General features: G+C 61.7%; 2 protein-coding genes across 6 annotated transcripts; one reads left to right on the top strand and one right to left on the bottom strand.

Annotated features, from left to right (window-relative positions):
- The first annotated feature begins 1,105 nt into the window (after positions 1–1,105).
- PTBP1 (polypyrimidine tract binding protein 1) lies at positions 1,106–16,013 on the top strand. Of its 5 annotated transcripts, none has more exons than XM_055370995.2 (15): positions 1,106–1,253; positions 3,163–3,193; positions 7,305–7,380; positions 7,780–7,952; positions 8,036–8,182; positions 8,276–8,446; positions 8,574–8,684; positions 8,758–8,932; positions 9,235–9,312; positions 10,147–10,295; positions 11,576–11,609; positions 12,068–12,160; positions 12,262–12,478; positions 14,243–14,320; positions 14,394–16,013. In XM_055370995.2, the coding sequence occupies exons 1-15, from the start codon at positions 1,246–1,248 to the stop codon at positions 14,524–14,526; spliced, it is 1,674 nt and encodes a 557-aa protein (XP_055226970.1). In that variant the 5' UTR covers positions 1,106–1,245; the 3' UTR covers positions 14,527–16,013. The 5 variants fall into 5 exon arrangements, with proteins under 5 accessions (XP_055226970.1, XP_055226972.1, XP_055226973.1 ...); XM_055370994.2 differs by lacking the exon at positions 1,106–1,253 and adding an exon at positions 1,687–2,295; XM_055370997.2 differs by lacking the exon at positions 9,235–9,312 and having other exon boundaries at positions 1,109–1,253.
- On the bottom strand, positions 15,810–26,828 carry PLPPR3 (phospholipid phosphatase related 3). The gene is made up of 8 exons (XM_055370993.2): positions 26,288–26,828; positions 25,837–25,934; positions 19,296–19,481; positions 18,912–19,053; positions 18,612–18,807; positions 18,418–18,475; positions 18,159–18,332; positions 15,810–17,599 (listed from the first exon to the last, which is right to left on the bottom strand). The coding sequence occupies exons 2-8, from the start codon at positions 25,906–25,908 to the stop codon at positions 16,271–16,273; spliced, it is 2,157 nt and encodes a 718-aa protein (XP_055226968.1). The 5' UTR covers positions 25,909–25,934; positions 26,288–26,828; the 3' UTR covers positions 15,810–16,270.

Genomic DNA, 26,828 nt, shown 5'->3' on the forward strand with positions numbered 1-26,828 from the left:
GCCGTGGACTGTGTGTGGCCTGGGCCTCAGTTTCCCCCGCTGTAGGCAGATGGCCGTGCACTGTGTGTGGCTTTGGCCTCAGTTTCCCCAGCTGTAGGCGGATGGCCGTGGAGTGTGTGTGGCCCGGACCTCAGTTTCCCCAGCTTTAGGCGGTTGGCCGCGGACTGTGCAAAGTCCAGGCCTCAGTTTCCCCAGCTGTAAGCGGGCGGCCGCCCACTGTACAAGGTCCAGGCCTCAGTTTCCCCAGCTGTAGGCGGGCGGCCGCGGACTGTACAAGGTCCAGGCCTCAGTTTCCCCAGCTGTAGGCGAGCGGCCGCGGACTGTACAAGGTCCAGGCCTCAGTTTCCCCAGCTGTAGGCGGGCGGCCAAGGACTGTGCAAGGTCCAGGCCTCAGTTTCCCTAGCTGTAGGTGGGCGGCCGCGGACTGTACAAGGTCCAGGCCTCAGTTTTCCTAGCAGTAGGCAGCCGGCCGCGGACTGTGCGGGGCCCGGACCTCAGTTTCCCTATCTCCGTAGTCGGGATTCGCTGTTCCGGGGCGAACAAAGAACGGTCGGGGGTGACCCCGGATCATGGCGCGCCCGCAGTATCTGTGGCCACTGTGGAAACAGCCCTGGCGTGTCCGGGACGCGACGCGGCCTTTCCCTCCCCGCGCGATCACCCAGATGTGAGCGCTCAGTTTGAATCGGACTTTTTGGCCATGTGCCCACAAGCAACATGGAGCCCTGAGGGTTTCCTGCCCGACTCCAAGATGGCGATGCGACTCCCTTTGCCCTCACGGCCCAGGCGGGCGGGTCCTGCCCACTTGCAATATGGCGGCAGCCTGGGCCAAGCACGCTTCCCGCCGCCTGACTCGCCACGTACCCACTCTCAAGATGGCGTCTCCCGCAAAGCCACGCGCCAGCTGACTGGCTCAGACGCCGTCACGTGATCCCACTTTCTCCCCCTCCCCCGACTCCACAGGCCGTTTCCGCCTTCGGCCTTGAGGAATAACCGCCTCCCCCAATAGGCGCCTGCGATTTCTCTGGGTCCCGCCCCCGGGCGGCCTTCTGGCCAGTGGGAGGTGCTGGCGGGGGCCCGCGGGGCTCTCCCCGCCCCCTGGCTGCAGCGGGAGCCAATGGGCAGCGCGCGCGGGGGACGTGTGCGGGCGTCTCCGCCATTTTGTGAGTCTATAACTCGGAGCCGTTGGGTCGGTTCCTGCTATTCCGGCGCCTCCACTCCGTCCCCCGCGGGTCTGCTCTGTGTGCCATGGACGGGTGAGTCGCACCTCGCCCCGCGCCCCACCGCCCTCCCCGCGCCGCAGCCCTGCCCCGGCCGCCGCGCCGGCCTCCCCGGGGCCGATCTCGCCGCCTCTCGGGCGGGAGGGGGCGGCGGGCTCTCCCCTTCCTCTCCGCGTGGCGGGCGCGGGCGCGGGGCGGGCAAGGGGCTTCCCGGGGGTCTAGCCGCGTCCCCATCCCCCGTCCGGCCGCTTCCGGCCCCCGCGCGCCCCGTCCCGAGCGCACGCGGCCTCCCGCGCCCCTCCCCCTCTGCGCGCGGCCCCGCACTTCGCCTTTGCCCCGCCTCGGCGGCGCGCGATCCCTTCCCGCTTCCCGTCCGGCCCTCGCGCGCCCGGATGGCCCTTCCCGCCTCCCGTCCGCGCCCCTCGTGCGCCTGCGTAGCCCGTCGCGCGTCCCCCGTTGGCCCCAGCGCGCGTGCGCGGCCGCCGTCGGGGGCGCGCGCCTTTCCCGCCGCCCGGACTCTGCCCCCAGCGCAGCCCCGGAAGCGCAGGCGGGGCTGGGGCGGCCGCCGGGAGGGAAAGCTGGCGCCGGGGCTTCGCCGCGGGCCCGAGTCTCTGCGCTCCCCGCCCTACCCCTGTCACCCGCGCGCCCCGGGCCGCGGCCAAGGGGTTTCGGTGATCTCGGGAGAGAGGCGGCCGCCCCGAGGGTCTGTCCTCCGCCCCGGGGTCGGAGGGGCCTCTCCAGGGACCCCCGCGGGCGCCGTCATGGGGAGGGGCCTTCCCGGTTCTCGGGCCGGGGCAGCCTTTCCGGGCGGCTTTGCTGGGCGGGCTTCCCTTGGGAGAGGTGGGAGCCCCCTCCAGAAAGGCCGTGTCCCGCCGAGCGCTTCCTGCGCGAGGCCCTCCCTGGGAATAGGAAGCGGGAGAGGCTGGAGATGTTTCGCATTCTTTCCGTTTTCCTGAGAAGTTTTTCTTGGGTTCAGCCACTTTTAAAAGTCTGTTAGAACGTGGTCCGTGCAGTCCGTGGTGTCAGAAGAGGCGCAGCCCTAGAGTGGGTGTGGACCCCTTAGCATGCGTGCGGGCAGGTGGGTCCTGCAGACGGCGAGACGAGGGCTCCCCGCTCTCGGACCCAGCACCGCGGGCTTGGAGGCCGCGCACTCGCCTCCCGGAGTGAGGCAGGAGGCCCGGAGGCTGCCCTTCCGACGGACGCTCCGAGTCACTTAGGGCCTCGCCGGGAGTTGCAGTGGCCGGGAGAAGCCGTGGGGAGCTCACTGTTGGGTCAGGACCTGGCCGGGGCTGAAGGGAGGGCCTCGGACAGTCCGGCTTTCTTCCCACCTTCCCCCCGGGGTGTCCCGAGGAGGGAGAGTCGGGTCGGGCGGGGCTCGGGTTGATCAGTAACTGAGGCTGTGTTCTGGTCGGTCTGTTAATTTTTATTGACGGTTTCCACGGCCGCCTCCTGCCCTCCTCGGTGGATGGGGCTCCACTCTGCTGAGAGGCACCCTCTTGGGGGCCCACCCCCATCCGGGTGGAAGCTCTGGCCCAGGCCTGTGCGTTTGCCAGTTTCAGCCTCTCCGAGGCGTTTCCAACTTACTGGAAAGCACACAGCAGCCCTTGAACCCTCTCAGCGGCATCTAGCATCCCTCGGGGCTTCCGAGGGGAGTGTCTTTGTCTTGGGACGTGTGGGGCCTGGTCCAGAGGTGGGGCCTGGGGTCCTGCTGGGAGGGAGGGGCGCCAAAGGACAATGGTGGCCCCTTTTCAAGTTGCAGTCAAGTGGACGGCTCACTTCCCTGCCCTTCTGAGCTTTCTCTAGCGGGGCCTCGTGCAGCCAGAGGGAGCCCTGCGGAGGTGGCAGCTGCAGGGACCTACAGGCTCTCCTGGCCCCGGGACAGCCGGGTGCTCCTGCTGCTGAGTGGCCACCAGGCTAACGTTGTCTCCTTTCTCTCTCTCTACAGCATTGTCCCAGATATAGCCGTTGGTACAAAGGTAGGCACTTCTCACTTTGCTTCTCCGTGACGCTCCTCTGACCTTGTGCCGACCCCGGGGGCCACCCCCCAGCGCTGTTGCGTTGGCTAGAGAGCGCTTTTCCATTCCTAAGAGGCACGCTACCCTTGGTCTGGAATCTGGAGTTGGGCGGTAGGGTTTGAACCCCGGGCTCCAGTGCCCGTGAGTTTTGGGGGCTTGGGTTTGCTGGCCGCCCCTCAGGTCTGGAATCTGAGCTGCTCTTTGGTTCTCGCTGTCAGCAGCGAGGGCTCTGCGTGCCCCAGGCCTGCCTCTGGAACTTCTGCCTCTAGAGGCTGGAATCGCCGTTCAGTGGGATACCTCATGTTGTGGCTGCCTGGGAGACTCTTGGTTTTGATAGGAAAAGAGCCACCTGGCTGTGGAGGGGACCTGGACAGACTCCAGCCTATTTGAGTGGCTAGGATGGGCATTTACTGGTTGATTTTGACGTTAAGTTTTTTTGTTTTTGTTTTTGTTTTTTAATTTTGAGATGGAGTCTTGCTTTGTCACCAGGCTGGAGTGCAGTGGCGCGATCTTGGCTCACTGCAACCTCCACCTCTCAGGTTCAAGCAATTCTCCTGCCTCAACCTCCTGAGTAGCCGGGATTACAGGTGCCCACCACCATGCCCAGCTAATTTTTTTTTTTTTTTTTTTTTAGTAAAGATGGGGTTTCACCATTGTTGGCCAGGCTGGTCTGGAACACAGGTGATGCACCCCCCCCCCCTTGGCCTCCCAAAGTGCTGGGATTACAGTTGTGAGCCGCCAGACCCGGCTGACATTAAGTATCTTTGATGGCATCTGATTAGAACAGCAGCAAACTGTCAAAGGTGTTGTTTGGGGCAAGAGAAAAATGAATGTGCCATGTCTCTGGTGTGTGTGAATCTTGCAGCCCCATGGAGGGTGAGGCCACAGGGCTAAGCATGTAAGGAAAGGGGGTCAGAACCTGGAGAAGAATAAGGTCCTGGGGAGGTGATTCTCGAGGGAGCTGTAGTCCTCGCTTAGCTGGGGTAGTTGGTTAATGATTCTGGTGGTCATTGTGGGTTGAGGGGGCTCCCGACTTCAGGGCTTGTCCCCCGAGAGCCTCCCGCAGGGCGAGCCCACAGTGGTGGCGTCCTGAGCCAGCAGCCAGCTGGTTTCTGGTCAGTCAGTGGTGGTGCCTGGGCCAGGTTTCGGTTTTTCCCAAGTGGACTGCTGTCTTTACGCGCTGCCTGCCCCGATCTTCCTGGAGATAAAACCTGTTTGTTCAGTGTGGGAGGAGGGAGAGGTACTCTCATCTGAAGCATTTGCAACAATCCCTAGATGTGTCTGGCTTGCAGGCAGTCGTCTCTTCCCTGCTTCTGTGGGCCTGCTTTCTAGCTGGAGTGGCCCTCAGCTTCCATCGGGTGGTCCTTGAGCCCTCCTCTGCAGTTCCTAGGGGGCTCCTGGGCTGGGACGTTGAAGCCCAGCCAGGACATGAAGCCTGCGGGAGGGATTTTGCCACAGGGCAGGGTTAGGGCTCCTGCTGGGTGCAGGCCCTGGTAGGAGGGTGGGGCAGTACCCTGACCCAGATGATACTCCCCCTCCCCCCCACCACCAGGGAGCCCTCAGCTGACCTGGGCCCACACCTGGCTACGCTGTCCTTTAGCCCAGGACAGAGCAAGCTCTTGTTCAGTGTGGGGTTAAAGACACCTAGGACCCGTGCTGTAGGGCCCCAGCTGCAGACTGGAAGTCCTGGGGCGTTTCCTGTCAATCTGTGTGCTTCAGGACAGGTGCTCTGAAGGGACCTTCCTGGGGTACCTGGCAGCTGCTGTGAAGGCAGTGGAGGCGCTAGGCCCAGCTCGAGTCTCCTGGTTGCTGCCCTGTGGAGCCTCGGAGGCTCCAGGTGTCCCTTCCGTTCTGCTGGGGCGCCGTTGAGCTGAGCCAAGCCGGCCTATGCCGCCTGGGCAGGCGTGGAGTTTGCTGCCGCAGACAGTTGTGGGCAATGCCAGGCCACTTGCCCATGGGAATGAGATTAGGGCTTCAGGCAGGCGGCCAAGAGGACTGCTCAGAGGAAGCGGCCCCACCCACCACTCCAGTCAAAGACGGGGTCCAAGATGCCCTTTTTAAGGTTTGTACAGCCAGCACATGGGAGCCGCATGGGCGCTTGGCCGCTCTCCAGCTTGGGGGAGGACCAGCCCTGGTGTCCTAGACGGGGTGGGCTCCTGGGCTCCCCCAGCCTCTGAGCTGGAGGGGAGAGCAGACAGGAAGCGACTTCCTGTGGGGGGCGGAGGCTGGAGGCTGGAGGCCCTGCGTCTCAGGTGCACCCGTCCTCCCTTCCTCCCGTCCTGGCACTGCTGTGTTTTCTGATCGCGTGGTTTCCACCTGAGGTGGCTGGCTCTGACCCCTTTCCCCTGGGCCTGCGCAGCCCCGCCTTGTGCTCATAGGGGGCCCCAGACTCTGAAAGCGAGGAGAGGACTCGAGGGTCTGTTTTCAGTATTTGGCTTCGTCTGTGTCCGGCCGGAAACTCAGGGCCGCCCTGACACTGGACACTGTTCATTCTTTGACCCTAAAGTCTTGGGGACTGAACAGGTGCCATTTGGGTGGGCGCCGGGCCTGTGGACCCTGAGCGATTCCTGGTTCCGGCCCTTGTGGCTGCTCGATTGCTTGTTTGGTGACGCCCTGAGTGCTTGTGGGATTGGCGGGGGCTCAGGGCTGCAGTTAGAGGTCTCATTGGCAGGGGCCGGTCCCTGTTCCCCGTCCTCATTGAGCAGGTGCTGGAGTCTCCTGAGGCTCTTGCCGCCCGCGTCGGGAGGAGGCAGCTGTGGGGCTTTGGAGGCTCGGGCAGTCTTCCTTCCAGGAAGCTCTTGAGCCAGGGCCAGGGCAGGAGTGGAGCTGAACGTGGGTGGAGGGGAGGCAGCCTTAAGAGAAGACCAAGCGCAGGCTCGGGGAGGCCAGCGTTGGTGGGGGCTCTTTGGCCAGGCGTGGGGGCAGCTCCTTGACCAGGCATGGGGGTGTGTGGAGCTGGGGGTTGTCTGAGGGGGGACAGGGCGTGACATCCACTGGTTCTTTCTGATGCGATGGCCCTGGGCCCTTCAGCAGGTGGGGGCAGGCTCTTGGCCTCACTCCTGATACGGGAGATGGAGGCTCCTTTGTTCCCTGAGATGGCCCTGTCCTGGGGGGCCTGGGCGTTGCTGCCCTCAGCACCTGCAGAGGCTCGCTTTGCAGACCAAGCGCCTGTGCTCCAAGGTCCTCAGACCCGAGCTTTGTTTTCTGTGTAACTAAGGGCCGTAACCAACGTCTCCTCCAATTTCACTCTTTGAATAAACGTGTGTCTTCAATCCTTGCAGCGGGGGGGGGGGGGATGTCTGCCGTCCTGAGCCTAGGATCAGTCTAGTGCAATTCTTAGAAGTTGATCCAATTACATAGAAATAACCAGTGAATAGATTGTTTCTGGAGAGAAAATGGACAGGTCAGAAGTGATGGAGCCGCTGTGGAGCTCCCCCGGCCCTAGTCACGGCCGCGATACCAGCGGATCACTGGGCGGGAGGCCGTGTCTCTAGTCCTCAGTCTCGCGTGTGCAGAGGTCGGGTTTCCTTTCCGGGCTGGAAAACGGGAGAGGAGGGGCTACTGCGAGAGCGAGGGAGGCAGCGCTACAATTCGGTTCTCTTGCGAGGCCACCAGAAGTGAGGACGGCTGCCTGGGCCCTGCCGTGTGCTGCTGGGGAGGCTGGCTCCATGGAGGGGGTCCCCTGCCCTGCTGGCTGGTGGCTGAGGCCCCAGGGCTGTGCCCAGGGCCGCCGGCAGCACAGTGAGGCCACGTCCACAGCAGAGTTGGCCGTGGAGATAGTGTACGTGGTGCCCTCCGTAGCTGAGAGCCTCCCAGCCCCACACTGGCTGAGTACCCAGGGCTTCCAGAATTTGGAAAAAGGAGCAGTGTTTGGTCGTGGAGCTGTGGGGTGCTGTGCGCGTCCATGGGCTGGGTCTGCGCTCGGGCCGCCCTGCCGTGGAAGTGTGGGTGTGGGTATGGGTTGGGGGTCTGGGACCCCAGGCAGCCCAAGTGGGAGCAGGGGCCGGCCCGTGGGGAAGGGAGGCTCTGGCCCGGTGGGAAGTGCAGCTCCGCGTTGTCCCTTCTCTTGCAGCGGGGATCTGACGAGCTTTTCTCTACTTGTGTCACTAACGGACCGTTTATCATGAGCAGCAACTCGGCCTCTGCAGGTAAGGCCGGGACTCGGCCCAGGGCAAGACCCGTGGGTGTCTTTCCCTGGAACAACCTTACGTTCTTGTTCTGGGACTCTGCCTTCCATCTCCAACTGCAGAGGCGCATGGTCCACGCTACAGGCCCAGGTCCAAGTTCTCGCTGCAGAGAATTTCCAGGGAGGCGCTGGATGGATGGTCCAGGCTGGCACTTGGACCTGTGGGCGGGTTGTCAGGAGCTGTCGGGAGCAGGGGTCCTGACTGTGCAGGCCTTGGCCTCTCGCGCTGCTGGTTCACATGCACCCTCCTGGGGCTCAGGGTTGGTCTCCATAGCAGGCAGGGCTCTAGGGGGATAGCAGGGACCTTCCTCTGTGGGCTCCTGCGAGTTGGTGCCTGCGTCTCATGGCACCCCCTTTTCAGCAAATGGAAATGACAGCAAGAAGTTCAAAGGTGACAGCCGAAGCGCAGGCGTCCCCTCTAGAGTGATCCACATCCGGAAGCTCCCCATCGACGTCACAGAGGGCGAAGTCATCTCCCTGGGGCTGCCCTTTGGGAAGGTCACCAACCTCCTGATGCTGAAGGGGAAAAACCAGGTACCTGAGCCGCTTTTCTCCGGGGTGCTCGCACCGTGCAGGCGGGGACGAGGAGGGCCCGGCGCTCACTGCCTCCCCCACAGGCCTTCATCGAGATGAACACGGAGGAGGCTGCCAACACCATGGTGAACTACTACACCTCGGTGACCCCTGTGCTGCGCGGCCAGCCCATCTACATCCAGTTCTCCAACCACAAGGAGCTGAAGACCGACAGCTCTCCCAACCAGGCGGTGCGTGGCCCTGCGGCGGACCCCAGCAGCCCGGGGACCTCGGGGGTGGGCCCAGCCGCGGGGGCCAGGGACTCACGGCCGTGCCTCCCACAGCGGGCCCAGGCGGCCCTGCAGGCGGTGAACTCGGTCCAGTCGGGGAACCTGGCCTTGGCTGCCTCGGCGGCGGCCGTGGACGCAGGGATGGCGATGGCCGGGCAGAGCCCCGTGCTCAGGATCATCGTGGAGAACCTCTTCTACCCTGTGACCCTGGATGTGCTGCACCAGGTGAGGTGGTCCCGTCACCGCCAGGGCGGGCCAGGCTGCTGTTGCTGCGGGCACAGGCACACGGGAGGGGCCTGGCAGGGCTGGTGGGCACCGGGCAGGAGCTCACGCTGTGGCCTGGGACCCGCAGATTTTCTCCAAGTTCGGCACAGTGTTGAAGATCATCACCTTCACCAAGAACAACCAGTTCCAGGCCCTGCTGCAGTATGCGGACCCCGTGAGCGCCCAGCACGCCAAGCTGGTGAGTGGGGCTCCCGGGACGGCGCCCGCCCTGGCCCTGGCCCGGCCACGTCTCACGTTCCCTCTCCCCTCAGTCGCTGGACGGGCAGAACATCTACAACGCCTGCTGCACGCTGCGCATCGACTTTTCCAAGCTCACCAGCCTCAACGTCAAGTACAACAATGACAAGAGCCGCGACTACACACGCCCAGACCTGCCTTCCGGGGACAGCCAGCCCTCACTGGACCAGACCATGGCCGCGGCCTTCGGTAAGAGGCTGCCCGACGCGGCGCCAGTGTGCAGTGGTCTGTTAGGGCCGCTCAGTCCAGAGCCCCAGCGGCACGGGCCCGGCCCTGCACCAGGGTGATGCGCCTGCTGCTCTCTGCACGGCCAGCACAGCACGGTCCAGTGCCCCCCCCGTCGGGACCACGGCCCCTCCTGGAGCAGCGGATCTGCCCGCGAAGGCTCTGCCGGGGCCGCCCGCCAGCCGGGTTGGGGCCCATCCCGCAGCACAGCGCCTGCTCGCGGTGGAGGTTGTGGGTGCGATGATTAGTGTCTCATTTATTTCTAGGTGCACCTGGTATAATCTCAGCCTCTCCGTATGCAGGAGCTGGTTTCCCTCCCACCTTTGCCATTCCTCAAGCTGCAGGTATTCAAACGCTTGGTCTTGGTTCCCCAGCGACTGCATGCCCACACCACCTTCCCAGGCAGCTCCGCATCCACGGCGGCAGCCTGGGCGGACTGGGCACTCGAGTGCCAGGTCAGGGGCCCTTCCCGGGAGAGGGGACGCCACGTCCACAGAGCAGGCTTGGCCAGGGCAGTGGTAGGACAGGGCTGTGGAGGCCCACGTGTGGACGGCGCCAGCCAGAAGCCGCTAATCGCACAGTCTTTGTGGTCTGGTTCCCTTCAAGCACCTCCGGGCGAGCGCGAGGACCGCCAGTGGTTGGAGGGATGTCTCTAGTAGTTGAATTTGAGTGGCCTGGTAAGCGCGCGGCCCGAGGCTGAGCAGCATGACCGGCGGCGGGACGTGTGTGCGTGGCCGTCCTCCTGCTTCCCTTCTGGGACCGGGACCCGGCCGCCCCAGTGCTGGCCGTGGACGGAGCAGCGCGTGCCGCCCCGCGGCCGCCTCGTCTGCATGGAGGCATGGGCGCGCATGCGCGGTGGTCCCGGGACGGGCCCTGCTTGCCGAGGGCCCCGTGTCTGTGCTGGCGGAGCCCGAGCTTTTCTGTGCTGTGGGCGCATGCGGATGAGCCCAGGCCCGGCCCGGCCCGTGCTGTGAGGAGAGGCGGGCGCTGGTGCAGGAGCCGGCGGGTGGCTGTGCGGGGGTCGGGAGACCCCACAGGCACCCAGGGTAGGGCCAGAGCCAGGGCCGCCTTCCCGCGCGGCTCGGCTCCTCGGTGCATGAGGACGGGGAGCGTCGGCCTCTCCCACTCTGCGGTGGAGTGGGGGGCGCCGCCGCTCATCTCACCTCCTGCTTTTCCAGGCCTTTCCGTTCCCAACGTCCACGGCGCCCTGGCCCCCCTGGCCATCCCCTCGGCGGCGGCGGCAGCTGCGGCGGCAGGCCGGATCGCCATCCCGGGCCTGGCGGGGGCAGGAAATTCTGTATTGCTGGTCAGCAACCTCAACCCAGAGGTACGTGGGCTTTTCCTCCGCGCCGTTCCTCCCGGAAGAGCGAGCAGGGGATGTTGTGCTCGGTCCCGGGTCCCGGAGCAGCGCCGCCCCTCGCTGTGTCTGCGCCTCTGCCCCGGCAGCCCCTCTGCTGCAGCGCTGAGACCCTCCTTTTCCAAGATGGCTTGAGTTTTCCTGTTTTCCTGAATTCACATCTTGGTTTGCGTTTTCCCTTCCATGATACGCAGAATGAATTATTTTTTGGTCACCCAAAGGCAAGGCCGCCCTGCTGGTCAGCGGGACACACAGGGTTATTAGCGCGGCGGGGGTGTGGGCAGCCCCTGTGGCTCGAGAGCCTGTTACTTAACTGGTGGATCCGTTATTTCTCAGAATGGTTAAATTCCCCTCGGGGAGAGCTTGGGTGAAACAGGAGGCCCAAAATATGTAACTCTTGATGGATGGGATCCTCCTGGAATCAGCATTTCAGGCTGTTCTGTTTCCCGGCAACTCCTGTGACTTCCTCAAGGCGGTGCCCAGCCTGGCCCTCCCTCGCGGGGGCCCAGGACGCACTCCCTGCCTCTGCCTCTTACCACGAGCCGGGTGCTGTCCCTCCAGCTCCTCCTGAGCTAGGGGACCCACAGCGAGGCCGTGCACTAACAGACTCGATCTCCCTTCACGCCTGTAATCGTCCTTAGAGACTGACTTGTGCCACAGCCGCGGGAGACAGCGCTGCTGCAGGGCTTGGCTGAGGTGGCCGCGAGCGGAGCTGCACCTGCGCTCCTGGGGGGCGTGGTTGGGATCGGCTTCTGGGAGCCCCTCCAGCAGCGCTGTCTCTGCCGGCATGTGAGTGAAGGTGCTTTTCTTACCGTGTGCCCCTCGAGGTAAACCTGTAACTGGAATGTGTGTGGAGTGTGACTGATAGAACACTACCTGATTTTCTTATGTATTTACTGACCTGTGTTTTTTTGCTACTTTTTTTCTTTTCTCCCCTTCCCCTTTCCCAATTTTTTTTCTTGCCCTGATCCGGAATTTCTTTGCCAACTGACTGCACGGTACTTCTGCTTCCTGTTGTTGCTTGAAACAAAACAAAAACATAAACAAATAAAAAACAAAAATTCCCCCTCAAACCCTGCTCTCCGGAAACCAACCTGCCCTTGAATATTAACATCCTGACAACTTCATCATCCATCAACCACTGCACGCCTGCGGGGACTGTCTTCCTCGTGTGGACGATTGGCAACTCGCCCCCCTTGACCTCTCCCTCTCCCCTGTCCCTCCGCTGCCTTGCTCTGCTGTCTCTAAAGAGAGTCACACCCCAAAGCCTCTTTATTCTTTTCGGTATGTTATCGTTCACACTTTTATTACCTTGTTTTCATTAATTGAGATGATTTTGATGCCCTGAGACGTATTATGAGTTTGCGGTTTGGCACTCTGATGCTCCGTGGCATCCGCCTCGTTTTATGGTTTGCTTTCGGTTTGCGAATTTTATTTGGTCCCGTAGATACGTACGCATGGTTTATCGCCCTGCATGCTTTTCAGAGTTAGACCTGTCGGTGGCATATGCTACCGTGGCCACCTGCTGGCAGCTTACCTGTCCTGGATGCTATGACTTTGCTGAACGGAGCTGCTCCTGTTAGCGCGCCCTGTGGCTGCGAGACGCAGCTCCGCAGTGGCCGATAAAGCAAACCCGGCCGGGCTGAGCCGGGCCTTGTTGGGGGTGCGCGGGGCCGGGGCTGACGGGGAGATGGGCGGGGCAGGCAGCAGGCGACTCAGGCCCCATCCCTGGGCTTTTGAAGGCGTCTACGGTGACGTGCAGCGCGTGAAGATCCTGTTCAATAAGAAGGAGAACGCCCTAGTGCAGATGGCGGATGGCAACCAGGCCCAGCTGGGTAAGAGGCTGGGGCGGCCCCGGGGATGGTGGGGGAGGGGGGCAGGGGCGGGGGCTGCGTTCCCTCTCGGGCGCCTGGTCACACGGGTGCTGCTCCCCCAGCCATGAGCCACCTGAACGGGCACAAGCTGCACGGGAAGCCCATCCGCATCACGCTCTCGAAGCACCAGAACGTGCAGCTGCCCCGCGAGGGCCAGGAGGACCAGGGCCTGACCAAGGACTACGGCAACTCACCCCTGCACCGCTTCAAGAAGCCCGGCTCCAAGAACTTCCAGAACATATTCCCGCCCTCGGCCACGCTGCACCTCTCCAACATCCCGTGAGTGCTGGGCCAGGGGGCTCACGGGGCCGGGGGCGGGCGAGGGCTCTGCTTGGCCGTCCTACCGCGTCGGTGTGTGGACCCTGGCGTTTCCAGAGTGCAGGTCGGGCACCTCTTACCCCAAACCTGAAGTACTGCAAGGCCTGGAGCTTGAGCCGAGGGCTGCTCACGGGAAGGGGTCGTTGGACACTTGGGAGGATTTGGCTTGGGGGATGCTCCCTGTGAGAATGCGTAATGCACACATTGACTTATTTATCTTTATTGTTTGAGACGAGGTCTTGCTCTGTCACCCAGGCTGGAGTACAGTGGAACGATCTCGGTTCACTGCAACCTCCGCCTCTTGGGTTCAAGTGATTGTCCCACCTCAGCTTCCCGAGTAGCTGGGACTATAGGCACCCACAACCACACCTGGCTAATTTTTGTATTTTTAGTGGAAACGGGGTTTCACTATGTTAGCCAGGCTGGTCTCGATCTCCTGACCTTGTGATCCGTCCGCTTCGGCCTCCCGAAGTGCTGGGACACAGGCGTGAGCCACCATGCCTGGCCACATTTATTTATTTATTTTACTTATTTTGAGATGGAGTCACGCTCTGTCGCCCAGGCTGAGCGCAGTGGCGGGATCTCTGCAAGTTCTGCCTCCCAGGATCATGCCATTCTCTTGCCTCAGTCTCCCAAGTAGCTGGGACTATAGGTGCCCGCCAGCACGCCCGGCTAATTTTTTGTATTTTTAGTGGAAACGGGGTTTCACTGTGTTAGCCAGGATGGTGTCTATCTCCTGACTTCGTGATCAACCCACCTCGGCCTCCCAAAGTGCTGGGATGACAGGTGGGAGCCACCACACCTGGCCTAATGCACACCTTTATAATCCAGTACTATGGGGGGCCCCGCAGGGCATTGCTTGAACCCAAGAGTTAAGACCAGCCTGAGCAATAAAGTGAGACCTCTGTCTCTACAAGAAAAATTGGTTAAAATTAGCTAGGAGTGGTGGTGTGCACCTCAGGTCCCAGCTCTTTCGGCTTGGGAGGTTGAGGTGGGAGGTTCACTTCGAGCTCAGGAGGTTGAGGTTGCAGTGAGCTGTGATTGCACTGCCACACTCCAGGCTGGGCGACAGAGTGAGACCCTGTCTGTAAAAAATATATAATGCAAGTATTTGGAAATGCAGGTACATCTGGCCCCAAGCATGTCAACCAGTAGTAAGCCCTTTGATATTTAACACGTTACTTGTGAAATGTTATCAGAAAATCAACAAGGGGCCTGGCAGAGTGGCTCACGCCTGTCATCCCAGCACTTCAGGAGGCCGAGGCAGGCAGATCACCTGAGGTCAGGAGTTCAAGACCAACCTGGTGAAACTCCGTCTCTACTAAAAATAAAAAAATCAGCCTGGCGTGGTGTCGCGTGCCTGTAATCCCAGCTACTTGGGAGACTGAGGCAGGAGAATCACTTGAACGTGCAGGCGGAGGTTGTGGTGAGCTGAGATCACGCCACTGTGCTCCCGCCTGGGCGACAGAGCAAGATTCCGTCTGAAAAAAAAAAAAAAAGTGGAGGAGCGTGGTACTCTGTTTCTGCAAACTTGTAGATGGCTGGTTTTATTAGAAGCTGCTTCAGACCATTGTAGACATGATTTGATACCCCATTTCTGGGCTCCTAAAAGGCCCTACGCCTTCCCCGGCCACTCTGAAAACTAGTCTGGGGAAAGCCTGGCGGACCTGCCTGGGCGCCCCCGCCCCCACGTGGCCCCAGGCTCACGCCTTTCTCCTCCGACAGGCCCTCAGTCTCCGAGGAGGACCTCAAGGTCCTGTTTTCCAGCAATGGGGGCGTCGTCAAAGGATTCAAGTTCTTCCAGTGAGTATGAGGCGGGCTGTCCCTGGCTCTCCCCAGGCTGCCCCGCGGCCGGCCCTGACCCCCTGTCTTGCAGGAAGGACCGCAAGATGGCGCTGATCCAGATGGGCTCCGTGGAGGAGGCGGTCCAGGCCCTCATTGACCTGCACAACCATGACCTCGGGGAGAACCACCACCTGCGGGTCTCCTTCTCCAAGTCCACCATCTAGGGGCACAGGCCCCCCACGGCCGGACCCCCTGGCGACAACTTCCATCATTCCAGAGAAAAGCCACTTTAAAAACAGCTGAAGTGACCTTAGCAGACCAGAGATTTTATTTTTTTAAAGAGAAATCAGTTTACCTGTTTTTAAAAAAATTAAATCTAGTTCACCTTGCTCACCCTGCGGTGACGGGGACAGCTCAGGCTCTTGGTGACTGTGGCAGCGGGAGTTCCCGGCCCTCCACACCCGGGGCCATGCCTTGGTGGGGCCTGTGTCGGGCGTGGGGCCTGCAGGTGGGCGCCCCGACCACGACTTGGCTTCCTTGTGCCTTAAAAAACCTGCCTTCCTGCAGCCACACACCCACCCGGGGTGTCTTGGGGACCCAGGGGGTGAGGGGTCACACCAGAGAGAGGCAGGGGGCCTGGCCGGGTCCTGCAGGATCATGTAGCTGGGGCGCGGCGGCCGCGGCTGCGGCTGCGGCTGCGACACCCCAACCCCAGCCCTCTAATCAAGTCATGTGATTCTCCCTCCACCCCGCCCCCAGGGCCTTCCCTTTTGCCCCCAGGCGGGCTCCCCGCTGCTCCAGCTGCGGAGCTGGTCGACATAATCTCTGTATTATATACTTTGCAGTTGCAGACGTCTGTGCCTAGCAATATTTCCAGTTGACCAAATATTCTAATCTTTTTTCATTTATATGCAAAAGAAATAGTTTTAAGTAACTTTTTATAGCAAGATGATACAATGGTATGAGTGTAATCTAAACTTCCTTGTGGTATTACCTTGTATGCTGTTACTTTTATTTTATTCCTTGTAATTAAGTCACAGGCAGGACCCAGTTTCCAGAGAGCAGGCGGGGCCGCCCAGCGGGTCAGGCACAGGGAGCCCCGGTCCTACCTTAGAGCCCCTGAGCTTCAGGGAAGGGGCGGGCGTGTCGCCGCCTCTGGCATCGCCTCCGGTTGCCTTACACCACGCCTTCACCTGCAGTCGCCTAGAAAACTTGCTCTCAAACTTCTTCAGGGTTTTTTCTTCCTTCAAATTTTGGACCAAAGTCTCATTTCTGTGTTTTGCCTGCCTCTGATGCTGGGACCCGGAAGGCGGGCGCTCATCCTGTCTTCTCTGCTCTTTCTACCGCCCCCGCGTCCTGTCGCGCGGGGGCTTTCCTAGGATCCCCTTTCCGTAAAAGAGTGTAACAAGGGTGTAAATATTTATAATTTTTTATACCTGTTGTGAGACCCGAGGGGCGGCGGCGCGGTTTTTTATGGTGACACAAATGTATATTTTGCTAACAGCAATTCCAGGCTCAGTATTGTGACCGCGGAGCCACAGGGGACCCCACGCACATTCCGTTGCCTTACCCGATGGCTTGTGACGCGGAGAGAACCGATTAAAACCGTTTGAGAAACTCCTCCCTTGTCTAGCCCTGTGTTCGCTGTGGACGCTGTAGAGGCAGGTTGGCCAGTCTGTACCTGGACTTTGAATAAATCTTCTGTATCCTCGCTCCGTTCCGCCTTCGTTGCTGGTTTCCTCTTTCTGTGCCGCGGGCGGCCTCGGCTCCCGCCCGGGTGTCCGCCGAAGCGCCAGGTGGGGCCACGGGCGGGGTGGGCCCGGCCCTGAGAGTGGGGGTCCCTGCGTGGGGCGTGCGGGCCAGAGCGAATGACCAAGAGCCGGACCTCGGTTTCTGCCGCTTTATTGAGCATCCGCGCTGCCGCCCGCGCCCTCGGCCCGCCCCCCGCCCGCCCCCGGCCCCGCCGCGCTAGTCGGGGAAGCGGCGCGCCTGCATCTTGCGGAAGTAGCCTTCGGCCTCGGCCTCCGCCTCGCGCTCCGCCACCCCCAGGCCGCCCGCGTGGCGCCGCAGCGTGGACTCCCGGCTGCCCGGGCCCAGCGCCCCATCGGCCGCGCCCAGCGGGGGCAGCCCCTCGCCCGTGGCCAGGTTGACGGTGGCCACGGCCCCGAACCGTGGCTCCTCCTGGTCCACGTCGCTGACCGACGAGCCGGGGGACACGCCCGGGGGCTTGGCCCCGCCGCGGAAGCCGCGCGCCAGGTCCCCCAGCTCGTAGCCGCCGTCGGCCTCCGCCTTGGCCCCGCCGCCCGCCGCCTTCCACTCCCAGGGCGCGCCGCCGGCCGACAGGTGCACCACGGGGTGGTGCGGCGCGTGCGCGTCGATGGTCACGATGCTGGCGGAGTCGCGGTCCGACGGCGACCGGTACTGCGAGGAGTCGGAGCTGGCGCTGGACGACGACGCCGTCTCGGCCGCCTTGGGGCTCGGCGTGCCCGGAGCCTTGGACATGGCGATGACCTGCAGCAGCCGCGGAGGGTTGGCCACCGCCGCCCCGCTCTTCTCGGCCATCATGAGCCACTTGGCGCGCACCCCGGCGCCGCTTTTGGGGGACAGGCCGGCCCCCGCCTGCGCGCCCTCCTCCGGGATGTGCACCAGCGGCGGCGGCCCCGCGCGCGGTGGGAGGATGACCCGAGGCCCCAGCCCCGGCCGCGCCTGCACGGTGGGGTAGAGCGAGGGCGGGGCCGGGCCCTCGTCGTCCTCCTCTTCCTCCTCCTCCTCCTCTTCCTCTTCCTCCTCCTCCTCTTCCTCCTCCTCCGCCATGGGTTCGGCGGGCGCGCGCAGGTGCCCGGGGCTGGCGTCGTCGGGCAGCCCCAGGCCGCGGCCCTCCAGGCTCTTCTGCTTCCACTCGCTGATGAGCTGCTTGGAGCGCGAGGCGTCCAGCGGCACGTGGATGGTCATGTGGCGGCGCGCGGGGTCGTCCAGCGAGGGCGCGCTGGCCCTGGGCAGCGTGTGGCTGAAGGTCACCATGTTCTCCTTGGCCATGGGGCTGCGCGGGGCCAGCAGGTCCACGTCCACGCTGGCGCGCTTCAGGCTGCCCAGCGAGGTCTTCTCGCGGGCCACGGGCCGGGGCGCGCCCTCCAGCCGCCCTGGGGGCCCCAGCTCGTCGGTGCTCACCGACTTATTCTGCTGATAAACCGAGTCGTGGCCCCTCTGCGTCAGGGCCCGCAGCGGGTCCTTGGCGGGGGCCGGGGCCGCGGGCTTCTCTGCAGGTGGGGCCTGGAAGTTGCCCACCGCGTGGCAGGCCTGTCGGGGAGAGGGGTCTGGGGGTGAGGCCTGGGGCTCAGAGGGCTCCTCCCCTGTGATCGTTGGACTTGCCGTGGGGGGCTTTGGGCCGGGGGTGGGGGCTGGCAAGCTCTTGTCCAGTGGGACCAGTTCCCACCCCAAGGTTGCTGACCCAGCACATCGGGCAGGTCTGAGCCCACGGGATTCTGACTCTAGCATTCCAAGGGTGAGACACTTCAGCACCCATGCCTTCCCCCTAAGACCCCTTCGGGACCCACGTCTATCCCCTCAGACACCCTGGGCACCCGTGCCTCCCCCCTAGAGCCCCTGGGCACCCATGCCTCCCCCCTCAGGCCACCAGCCTCCCCCCTCAGACCCTCTGGGCCAGCCCCCCGCCAGAACCCCTGGGAAGCATGCCTCCCCCCTCAGGCCACCAGCCTCCCCTGTCAGACCCCCTGAGCCTGCCTCCCACCTCAGACCCCTGGGCCAGCCTCCCCACTCAGGCCCTGTGGGCACTCATGCCTCCCCCCTCAGATCCCCTGGGAACCCACACCGACCCCCATCAGAACCTGCCACTCACCAGGTAGGCAGCGATGCCCGCCCCGATGAGGAAGCCGGCATACACGTCCACAGGGTGGCTGCGGTACTGCGTGATCTGCGTGAGCCCGCAAACGCCCGCAGCGATGGCAAAGGCAAAGACCAGGATGGGCTTCAGCAGCTTGGTGGTGTCCGAGATGACCGAGTTGAAGTACATCTGGGGGCATGGGGGTTGGGGTCAGGGAGGGCTCCCCACGGGTCAGCAAGAGGGCCTGGGAAGGGCAGCGAGGGGCCGGACTCACCGACACATAGACCGCGGCGAAGGCTGACAGCGTGGCGTGCTGGGACGGGAAGGTCTTCCTGTAAGAGGCATCCAACGTGAGCCCCGCCCACCTGGGGACCCCAGCTCCAGTGGCCTCTCTGTGTCTCTGTTTCCCCGCATGTTCACCGGGGTGGAAGAAGGCCCCCAGTCAGGGGAGTTGGGGGTCCGGCTCACCGTGCAGACAGGATGGCGTGGGTGTCGTGGCCGGAGCAGATGTCCTGCGTGATGTAGGGGTTGACCTCGCAGGACGTGCCCAGGAGAGTGTAGTTGGGCTTGCAGACGGTGAGGAAGAAGGGAGTGTGGTAACCCGTGGCCAGCTGGATCACGTCCGTCACCAGGGCTGTGGCACACAGGCCGAACACGTGGACACCTGCGGGGCGGAAGGCTCGGCCAGGCGGGGAAATGGGGACCCGGGACAGCCCCACCCCCTGCACGTGGACGTAGCTCAGGGTTGGGGCGCGCCCCGCAACTCACCCACAAACCGCACCGTACGCCGCAGGAAGGAGTTGAAGTTGCAGCCGCCGGCGTTGATGCTGCCCTCCGCCCCGGCGGGCCCCCCGGCACGGCCCCACAGCCGGGACTGCAGACAGTACAACATGCCCTCGGCCACCATGATCTGCCAACAAGGAGGGGGCGCTCAGGCCTCGGTGCCCACAGGGAGGGGGCGCTCAGGTGGGCTCCCATCTGCAGTGCCCACAGGCTGGCACAGGCCCCGGTGTGGGTGCTCACTGAGGCGGCAGTGGCCGCGGTGCCCACAGGCTGGCACAGGCCCCGGTGTGGATGTTCACCGAGGCGGCGGGGGTGGGCTCCCAGCCGCGGTGCCCACAGGCTGGCACAGGCCCCGCTGCGGGTGCTCACCGAGGCGGCAGGGGCCGCGAAGGCCAAGCTGAGCAGCATCAGCAGCGGGATGAGCTCCTCGTTGGTCTCCACGTAGGGCATGGAGAGAGTGCGGTCATAGCACTGGAAGCCCACCTTGGCCGGCTTGAAGAGGTCGGTCAGCTCCAGGAAGTACAAGGATACGATGGAAGAAGCCACTATGGGCAGCTGTGGGGACAAGGCGGGCCAGGTTCACCCTGCTCTCTCTCGCGGAGGCGTCTGTCCAGCCTTCCATGAATTCAGGGCCATCCACCGTCTCACTCACCTATCCACAGATCCAACCCGCTCCCAGCCACTCTTTCCCCCATGAGTTATTCATCCATCCACAGATGCTCCATCCATAACTCGACCATCTACACATCACACACCCACTCACTCATCTTCCATCCACCCAAACACCTATGCCCCCAACATCCACCCACTCACCGACCCATCACCCACCCATCCATCCACTGGGAACCATCCATCCATTCATCCACCCACCCACCCACCCATCATCTATCCACCCATTCTCCACCCATGCACCCAACGGTACCCATCCATCCATCCATCACCTAGCCATTCATTTATCTATCCATCCATCCATCCATCATCCACCCATGCAGCCATCCATCTATCCACCCACCCAACTGTCCATCCATCCACCCACCCACCCACCCATCTACCCACCTACCCATCCATCCAACCGTCCATCCATCCATTCATTACCCAGCCATCCATCCATCCATCCATCCATCCACCCATCCTCCACCCATGCACCCAACGGTACCCATCCGTCCATCCATCCATTCATCACCCAGCCATTCATTCATCTATCTATCCATCCATCCATCATCCACCCATGCACCCAACAGTACCCATCCATCCATCCATCCATTCATCACCCAGCCATTCTTTCATCTATCCATCCATCCATCCATCCATCCACCCATCCATTCATCACCCAGCCATTCTTTCATCTATCCATCCATCCATCCACCCATCCATTCATCACCCAGCCATTCTTTCATCTATCCGTCCATCCATCCATCCACCCATCCATTCATCACCCAGCCATTCTTTCATCTATCCATCCATCCATCCACCCATCCATTCATCACCCAGCCATTCTTTCATCTATCCATCCATCCATCCATCCACCCATCCTCCACCCATGCACCCAACGGTACCCATCCATCCATCCATCCATCACCTAGCTATTCATTCATCTATCCATGCAGCCATCCATCTATCCACCCACCCAACTGTCCATCCATCCACCCACCCACCTACCCATCCATCCAGCCAACTGTCCATCCATCCATTCATTACCCAGCCATTCATTCATCTATCCATCCATCCATCATTCACCCATGCACCCAACAGTACCCATCCATCCATCCATCCATTCATCATCCAGCCATTCATTCATCTATCCATCCATCCATCATCCACTCATGCACCCAATGGTACCATCCATCTATCCACCCACCCAACTGTCTATCCATCCGTCCATTCATTACCCAGCCATTCATTCATCCATCCATCCACCCACCCATCATCCATCCACCCATTCTCCACCCATGCACCCAACAGTACCCATCCATCCATCCATCCATCCATCCATCACCTAGCCATTCCTTTATCCATTCATCCATCCATCATCCACTCATGCACCCAACGGTACCCATCCATCTGTCTACCCACCCAACTTTCCATCTATCCATCCAACCACCCACCCACCCATCCACCTATCCATCCACCCATCCATCCATTGATCACCCATCCATCCATCTATCCACCCACCCACCCACCCACCCATCTACCAACCTACCCATCTGTCCACCTACTCATCCATCTACCCATCTGTCCATCCACAACAGTCTTGCTCTGTTGCCCAGACTGCAGTGCAGTGGTGCCATCTCAGTTCACTGCAACCTCCGCCTCCTGGGTTTTTGTATTTTTAGTAGAGACAGGGTATGGTCATGTTGCCCAGGCTGGTCTCGAACTCCTGGGCTCAAGTGATACACCCGCCTTGGCCTCCCAAAGTGCTGGGATTAGAGGCGTGAGGCACCGCACCCAGCCATGGCCTCAATCCTTTTTTTCCTCCACTCTGTCACGCAGCCTGGAGTGCAGTGGCGCGATCTCGGCTCACTGCAAACTCCGCCTCCAGGTTCAAGAGATCCTCCCACCTCAGCCTTCCAAGTAGCTGGGATTACAAGCGTGCACTACCACACCTGGCTAATTTTTTGTATTGTTAGTAGAGGCGGGGTTTCACCATGTTCCCTAGGCTGGCCTCGAACTTCTGACCTCGAGTAATCCACCTGCCTCGGCCTCCTGAAGTGCTGGGATTACAGGCATGAGTGACCTTGCTCAGGCATGGCCCCAGTCGTAATTTCTGCCTTGTTATGGCATCTTAGCAGGGGTTCAGCCCTCAGTCCAGTCCTGGGGAGGGCACAGGTCAGGGCTGGGGGCTCCAGGAAGGGAAAAGCCGTCACTGAACATCCCAGGGCGGAATTGGATTGAGGGAGCTGAGTTCATGTCCAGTGAGCATTCATTGAGCGCCTGTTGCATGCAGGCACGAGGCCCGGGGCAGACGCGGAAAGTGGGTAGCAGCGTTTGTTTGCACCTGACACCCGGTTTGAAAACCACCCACTTTAACCTGTGGGCGGCCAGCAGACCCCCTGTGCCTCAGTCTCACCAGCTGCAAAATGGGAATGATAAAGTAGCCGCCTCCAAGGGCTCAGGTGGAGATGAGTCAACGTGGGAGGTGGCCCCTGGCAACTATCTACTTGTTCTCTCCACTTTCATTATCAACATGATTTTGCTGGGGCGGGCAGACAGCATCAAGCCCGGGGAGGGTCTGAGGTGGGGCCTGGGCGCGGCCTTAAAAATATCTAACCATGGGCCGGGTGCGGTGGCTCACGCCTGTCATCCCAGCACTTTGGGAGGCCGAGACGGGCAGATCACCTGAGGTCAGGAGTTTGAGACCAGCCTGGCCAACATGGTGAAACCCCACCTCTACTAAAAATACAAAAATTAGCCCAGCGTGGTGCTGCGTGCCTGTAGTCTCAGCCACTCCGGAGGCTGAGGTGGGAGAACGCTTGAGGACGGGACGTGGAGGTTGCAGTGAGCTGAGATTGTTCCACTGCACTCCAGCTTGGGCAAGAGAGCAAGACTCCGTCTCAAAAAATAATAATAATAAATAAAATAATAATAATAATAAGGCCGAGCGCAGTGGCTCACACCTGTAATTCCAGTGCTTTGGGAGGCCGAGGCAGGAAGATCACGTGAGGCCTGGAGTTCAACGCTAGCCTGAGCAACATAGTAAGACCCTGTCTCTACTAAATACATACTTTGTTTTGGAGTCTCACTCTGTCGCCCAGGCTGGAGTGCAGTGGCGCGATCTCGGCTCACTGCAACCTCTTTAGTAGAGACGAGGTTTCACCATCTTGGCTAGGCTGGTCTTGAACTCCTGACCTCGTGATCCGCCCACCTCGGCCTCCCAAAATGCTGGGATGACAGGCGTGAGCCACCACGCGCAGCCTACTAAAAATGATTTTTAAAAATTAGCTGGGGCCGGGCGCGGTGGCTCACGCCTGTCATCCCAGCACTTTGGGAGGCCGAGGCGGGCAGATCACGAGGTCGGGAGATCGAGACCATCCTGGCTAACACGGTGAAACCCCGTCTCTACTAAAAATACAAAAAATTAGCTGGGCGTGGTGTCAGGCGCCTGTAATCCCAGCTACTCGGGAGGCTGAGTCAGGAGAATGGCGTGAACCCGGGGAGGCGGAGGTTGCAGTGAGCCGAGATCGCGCCACTGCACTCCAGCCTGGGCGACAGAGCCAGACTCCAAAACAAAGTATGTATTTAGTAGAGACAGGGTCTTACTATGTTGCTCAGGCTAGCCTTGAACTCCAGGCCTCACGTGATCTTCCTGCCTCGGCCTCCCAAAGCACTGGAATTACAGGTGTGAGCCACTGCGCTCGGCCTTATTATTATTATTATTTTATTTATTATTATTATTTTTTGAGATGGAGTCTTGCTCTCTTGCCCAAGCTGGAGTGCAGTGGAACAATCTCAGCTCACTGCAACCTCCACGTCCCGTCCTCAAGCGTTCTCCCACCTCAGCCTCCGGAGTGGCTGAGACTACAGGCACGCAGCACCACGCTGGGCTAATTTTTGTATTTTTAGTAGAGGTGGGGTTTCACCATGTTGGCCAGGCTGGTCTCAAACTCCTGACCTCAGGTGATCTGCCCGCCTCGGCCTCCCAAAGTGCTGGGATGACAGGCGTGAGCCACTGCACCCAGCCTTTTTTTTTTTTTTTCGAGATGGAGTCTCACTCTGTTGCCCAGGCTGGAGTGCAGTGGCGCGATCTCGGCTAACTGCAACCTCCACCTCCTGGGTTCAAGCGATTCTCCTGCCTCAGCCTCCCGAGTAGATGGGATTACAGGTGCCCACCACTACCACCACCATACCCAGATAATTTTTGTATTTTTAGTAGAGATGGGGTTTCACCATATTGACCAGGCTGGTCTCGAACTCCTGACCTTAGGTGATCCGCCCACCTCGGCCTCCCAAAGTGCTGGGATTATAGGCGTGAGCCACCATGCCCGTCCTGCAACAGGAATTTAAATGCAATTTCGAAAAATAAACAGATTTTCCATGAAGTGATGTGGGCAACTTAATGATATTGTGTTTGGGAGGGACCCACTTGCCCGGGTGTGAGGTAGTGGATTACAGGCCAGCCGCCGGCCGTGTGACCTGCATGGGTCACTGCTTCCTTGAGACTAGGGTCCCGTCTTCCATCGAGGCTCTGGAAGGCCCATCACTAGAGCCGGTTTTCCTGGCCTGACATGCAAGGATGGATTAAAGTTATTTTATTTTTTGAGATGGGGTCTGGCTCTGTCATCCAGGCTGAATGAAGTGCAGTGGTGTGATCTTGGCTCACTGCAACCTCCGCCACCTGGGCTCAAGTCATCCTCCATCTCAGGCTCCTATGTAACTGAGACCTCAGCTGCACACCACCACGCCCAGCTATTTTTTCTGTTTTTAAAATTTTGTAGAGACGGGTTTTTGCCATGTTGCCCAGGCTAATCTTGAACTCTTGGGCTCAAGCAATCCATCTGCCTGGGCCTCCCAATGCGTTGAGATCGCAGGCGTGAGCCACCACCCCAGCCTTAAGTTACTCTACCATCGTGAGCCAGGTGTGTGCCAAAATGGTAGCTTTTTTGTTTTAGAGACAGAGTCTCTGTCATCCAGGCTGGAGTGCAGTGGTGTGATCACAACTCACTACAGCCTCAGCCTCCTGGGCTCAAGCAATCCTCCCACCTCGGCCTCCTAAGTAGTTGAGAATAAAGGCACGCAGCACACGCCCAACTAATATTTTAATTTTTTTTGTAGAGATGGGATCTTGCTGTGTTGCCCAGGCTGGTCTCAAACTCCTGGCCTCAAGCGATCCTCCCACCTCGGTCTCCCAAAGCGCTGGGATTACAAACGTGACAAACGTGAGCCACCGCCCAGGGCAGGGGGCTCCATTTATTGCATTTATTGTCTTCTTCTTTTTTTTCTAAGACACGGCCTTGCTCTGTTGCCCAGGCTGGAGTGCAGTGGCATGATCTCTGCTCACTGCAACCTCCACGTCCTGGGTTCAAGCGATTCTCCTGCCCCAGCCTCCCGAGTAGCTGGGCTCACAGGCATAAGCCAACATACCTGGCTAATTTTTTTCTATTTTTTAGTAGAGACGGGGTTTCACCATGTTGGCCAGGCTGGTCTTGAACTCCTGCCCTCAGGTGATCTGCCCACCTCGGCCTCCCAAAGTGCTGGGATTACAGGCGTGAGCCACAATGCCCAGCCTAATTTTTGTATTTTTAATGGAGAAGGGTTTCACCATGTTGGCTAGGCTGGTCTCGAACTCCTGACCTACCCACCTTGGCCTCCCAAAGTGCTGGGATTACAGGCGTGAGCCACCGCACAGGGCAGGGGGTTCCATTTATGGTCATAAACTCCTCACTATGTGCCTAACAGGTTTCTGTATTCTGTAAATATTAATTCCTATCAGCTCCAGGAGTGGAAAAGCGGGAGGCCCAGAGAGGTTAGGGGCAGGGCACCAGCCTCACCATTAGCAGAGATGAACTCAGACCCTGAGGCTTCGGAGCCCACGCGGCACCTGCACCCAGCCCCACCCCCTCCAGCCTCCCCGCCCCCTCCAGGCCCCCAGCCCCCGACCCCCAGCCCCTCTGACCACACCTTGGTCAGAAGGGCTCCCCTCCTAGCACCTGCCCACAGTTCCCACGGCCTGGACCCCCCTCGGTGCCTCTGGAGCTCCTACTCGACCCGCACAGCCCAAGTCCTCTGCCCCACCCCCCATCCGCCGGACACCCCGGTCCTGCCCCGCCCCCCATCCGCCGGACACCCCGGTCCTGCCCCGCCCCGAGGCCACTGCGGGGGCAGCTGCGCCGGCTCTGGTCCCCCAGCGCGGGGGTCTCTGCGGGCGGGCGGAACCGAGGCGTCTCCCCCGGGCCCCAGCGCGACCCCCACACACCTCCACGAAGTAGAAGCAGGGCAGAAGCGTCATGCTGTCCTTCGGGGTCTTGTTCTCCTTGGTGGAGATCATGGTGCCGCGGGCGCCGCAGGCCGTGGCTGGAGGGGAGAAAGCGGCGCTGGAGGGGGGCGCGCAGGCGGAGCCCGGGGGGGACACGGTGGCCGGCGCCGGCGGGGACACGGTGGCCGGCGCCGGCGGGGGAGGGGCGGTCGGGGAAACTGAGGCTGGAGAGAGCGGCGTCCGCGCGGCCTCCCCGCGCCCCGGCCCAGCACGCGGCTTCCGGGCGCCCCTACACCCGGGATCGGGGGGTCGGGGCCGGGATCGCCGAGGAGGGCGGGGGGTCTCCGGGCGGGAGCCAGTCCCCGCGTGGCGGTGGGGGGCATCCGGGAGAACTGGGGGTCCGGGCGGCGGAGGAGGCTGGGTCCGCGCCCCCAGCCCCACAGCCCCTCACCTGGCGCGGCCGGCGCCCAGCACAAAGCGCGTCTCCTCCCTGGGGCGGGGCCGGGAGCCGGGAAGGGGAGGGGGACGGGGGAGGGGAGGGTCCGGCCCGGAGACCCCCGCGCGCGCCCAGACGCCGCAGCCCAGACGCCGCGCCAGGGGCGGGGGCTCTTTGTCTGGGTGCGTCCTCCGCAGGCCCCGCGCACCGTCCCCGCCTCCCTGGCGCCGCCTCCCACCGCCGGGGGTCTCGGGGGTCTCAGGTCTGCGCGAGCGGCTGGCGGGGCTCGGGGGTCGTGTCCTCCTCCCTTCGGGCCTGCGGCGGTGACGGTCCCGTCCTCCCCTCCCGGGTGGCTGCGGTCGGCCCGGGGGGCGCCATCGAGACGGGGGCGGAGGCGGGGGCGGGGGTTGGGGTTTCGGGGTCTCTGACTGTCTCTGTGTCTCTCACGGTCTCTCGCCGGCTCCGACTGCCCCCGCCCCGCGCCTCCGCCCGCCCCGCCGCGGAGCCCGCCGCTCGCTGGTGCGCGTTTCCATGGCGAGGCTGCCAGGGCGCCCGG

The sequence above is a fragment of the Gorilla gorilla genome, chromosome 20 (assembly GCF_029281585.2).
Source record: "Gorilla gorilla gorilla isolate KB3781 chromosome 20, NHGRI_mGorGor1-v2.1_pri, whole genome shotgun sequence".
NCBI classification, from domain to species: Eukaryota; Metazoa; Chordata; class Mammalia; order Primates; family Hominidae; genus Gorilla; species Gorilla gorilla.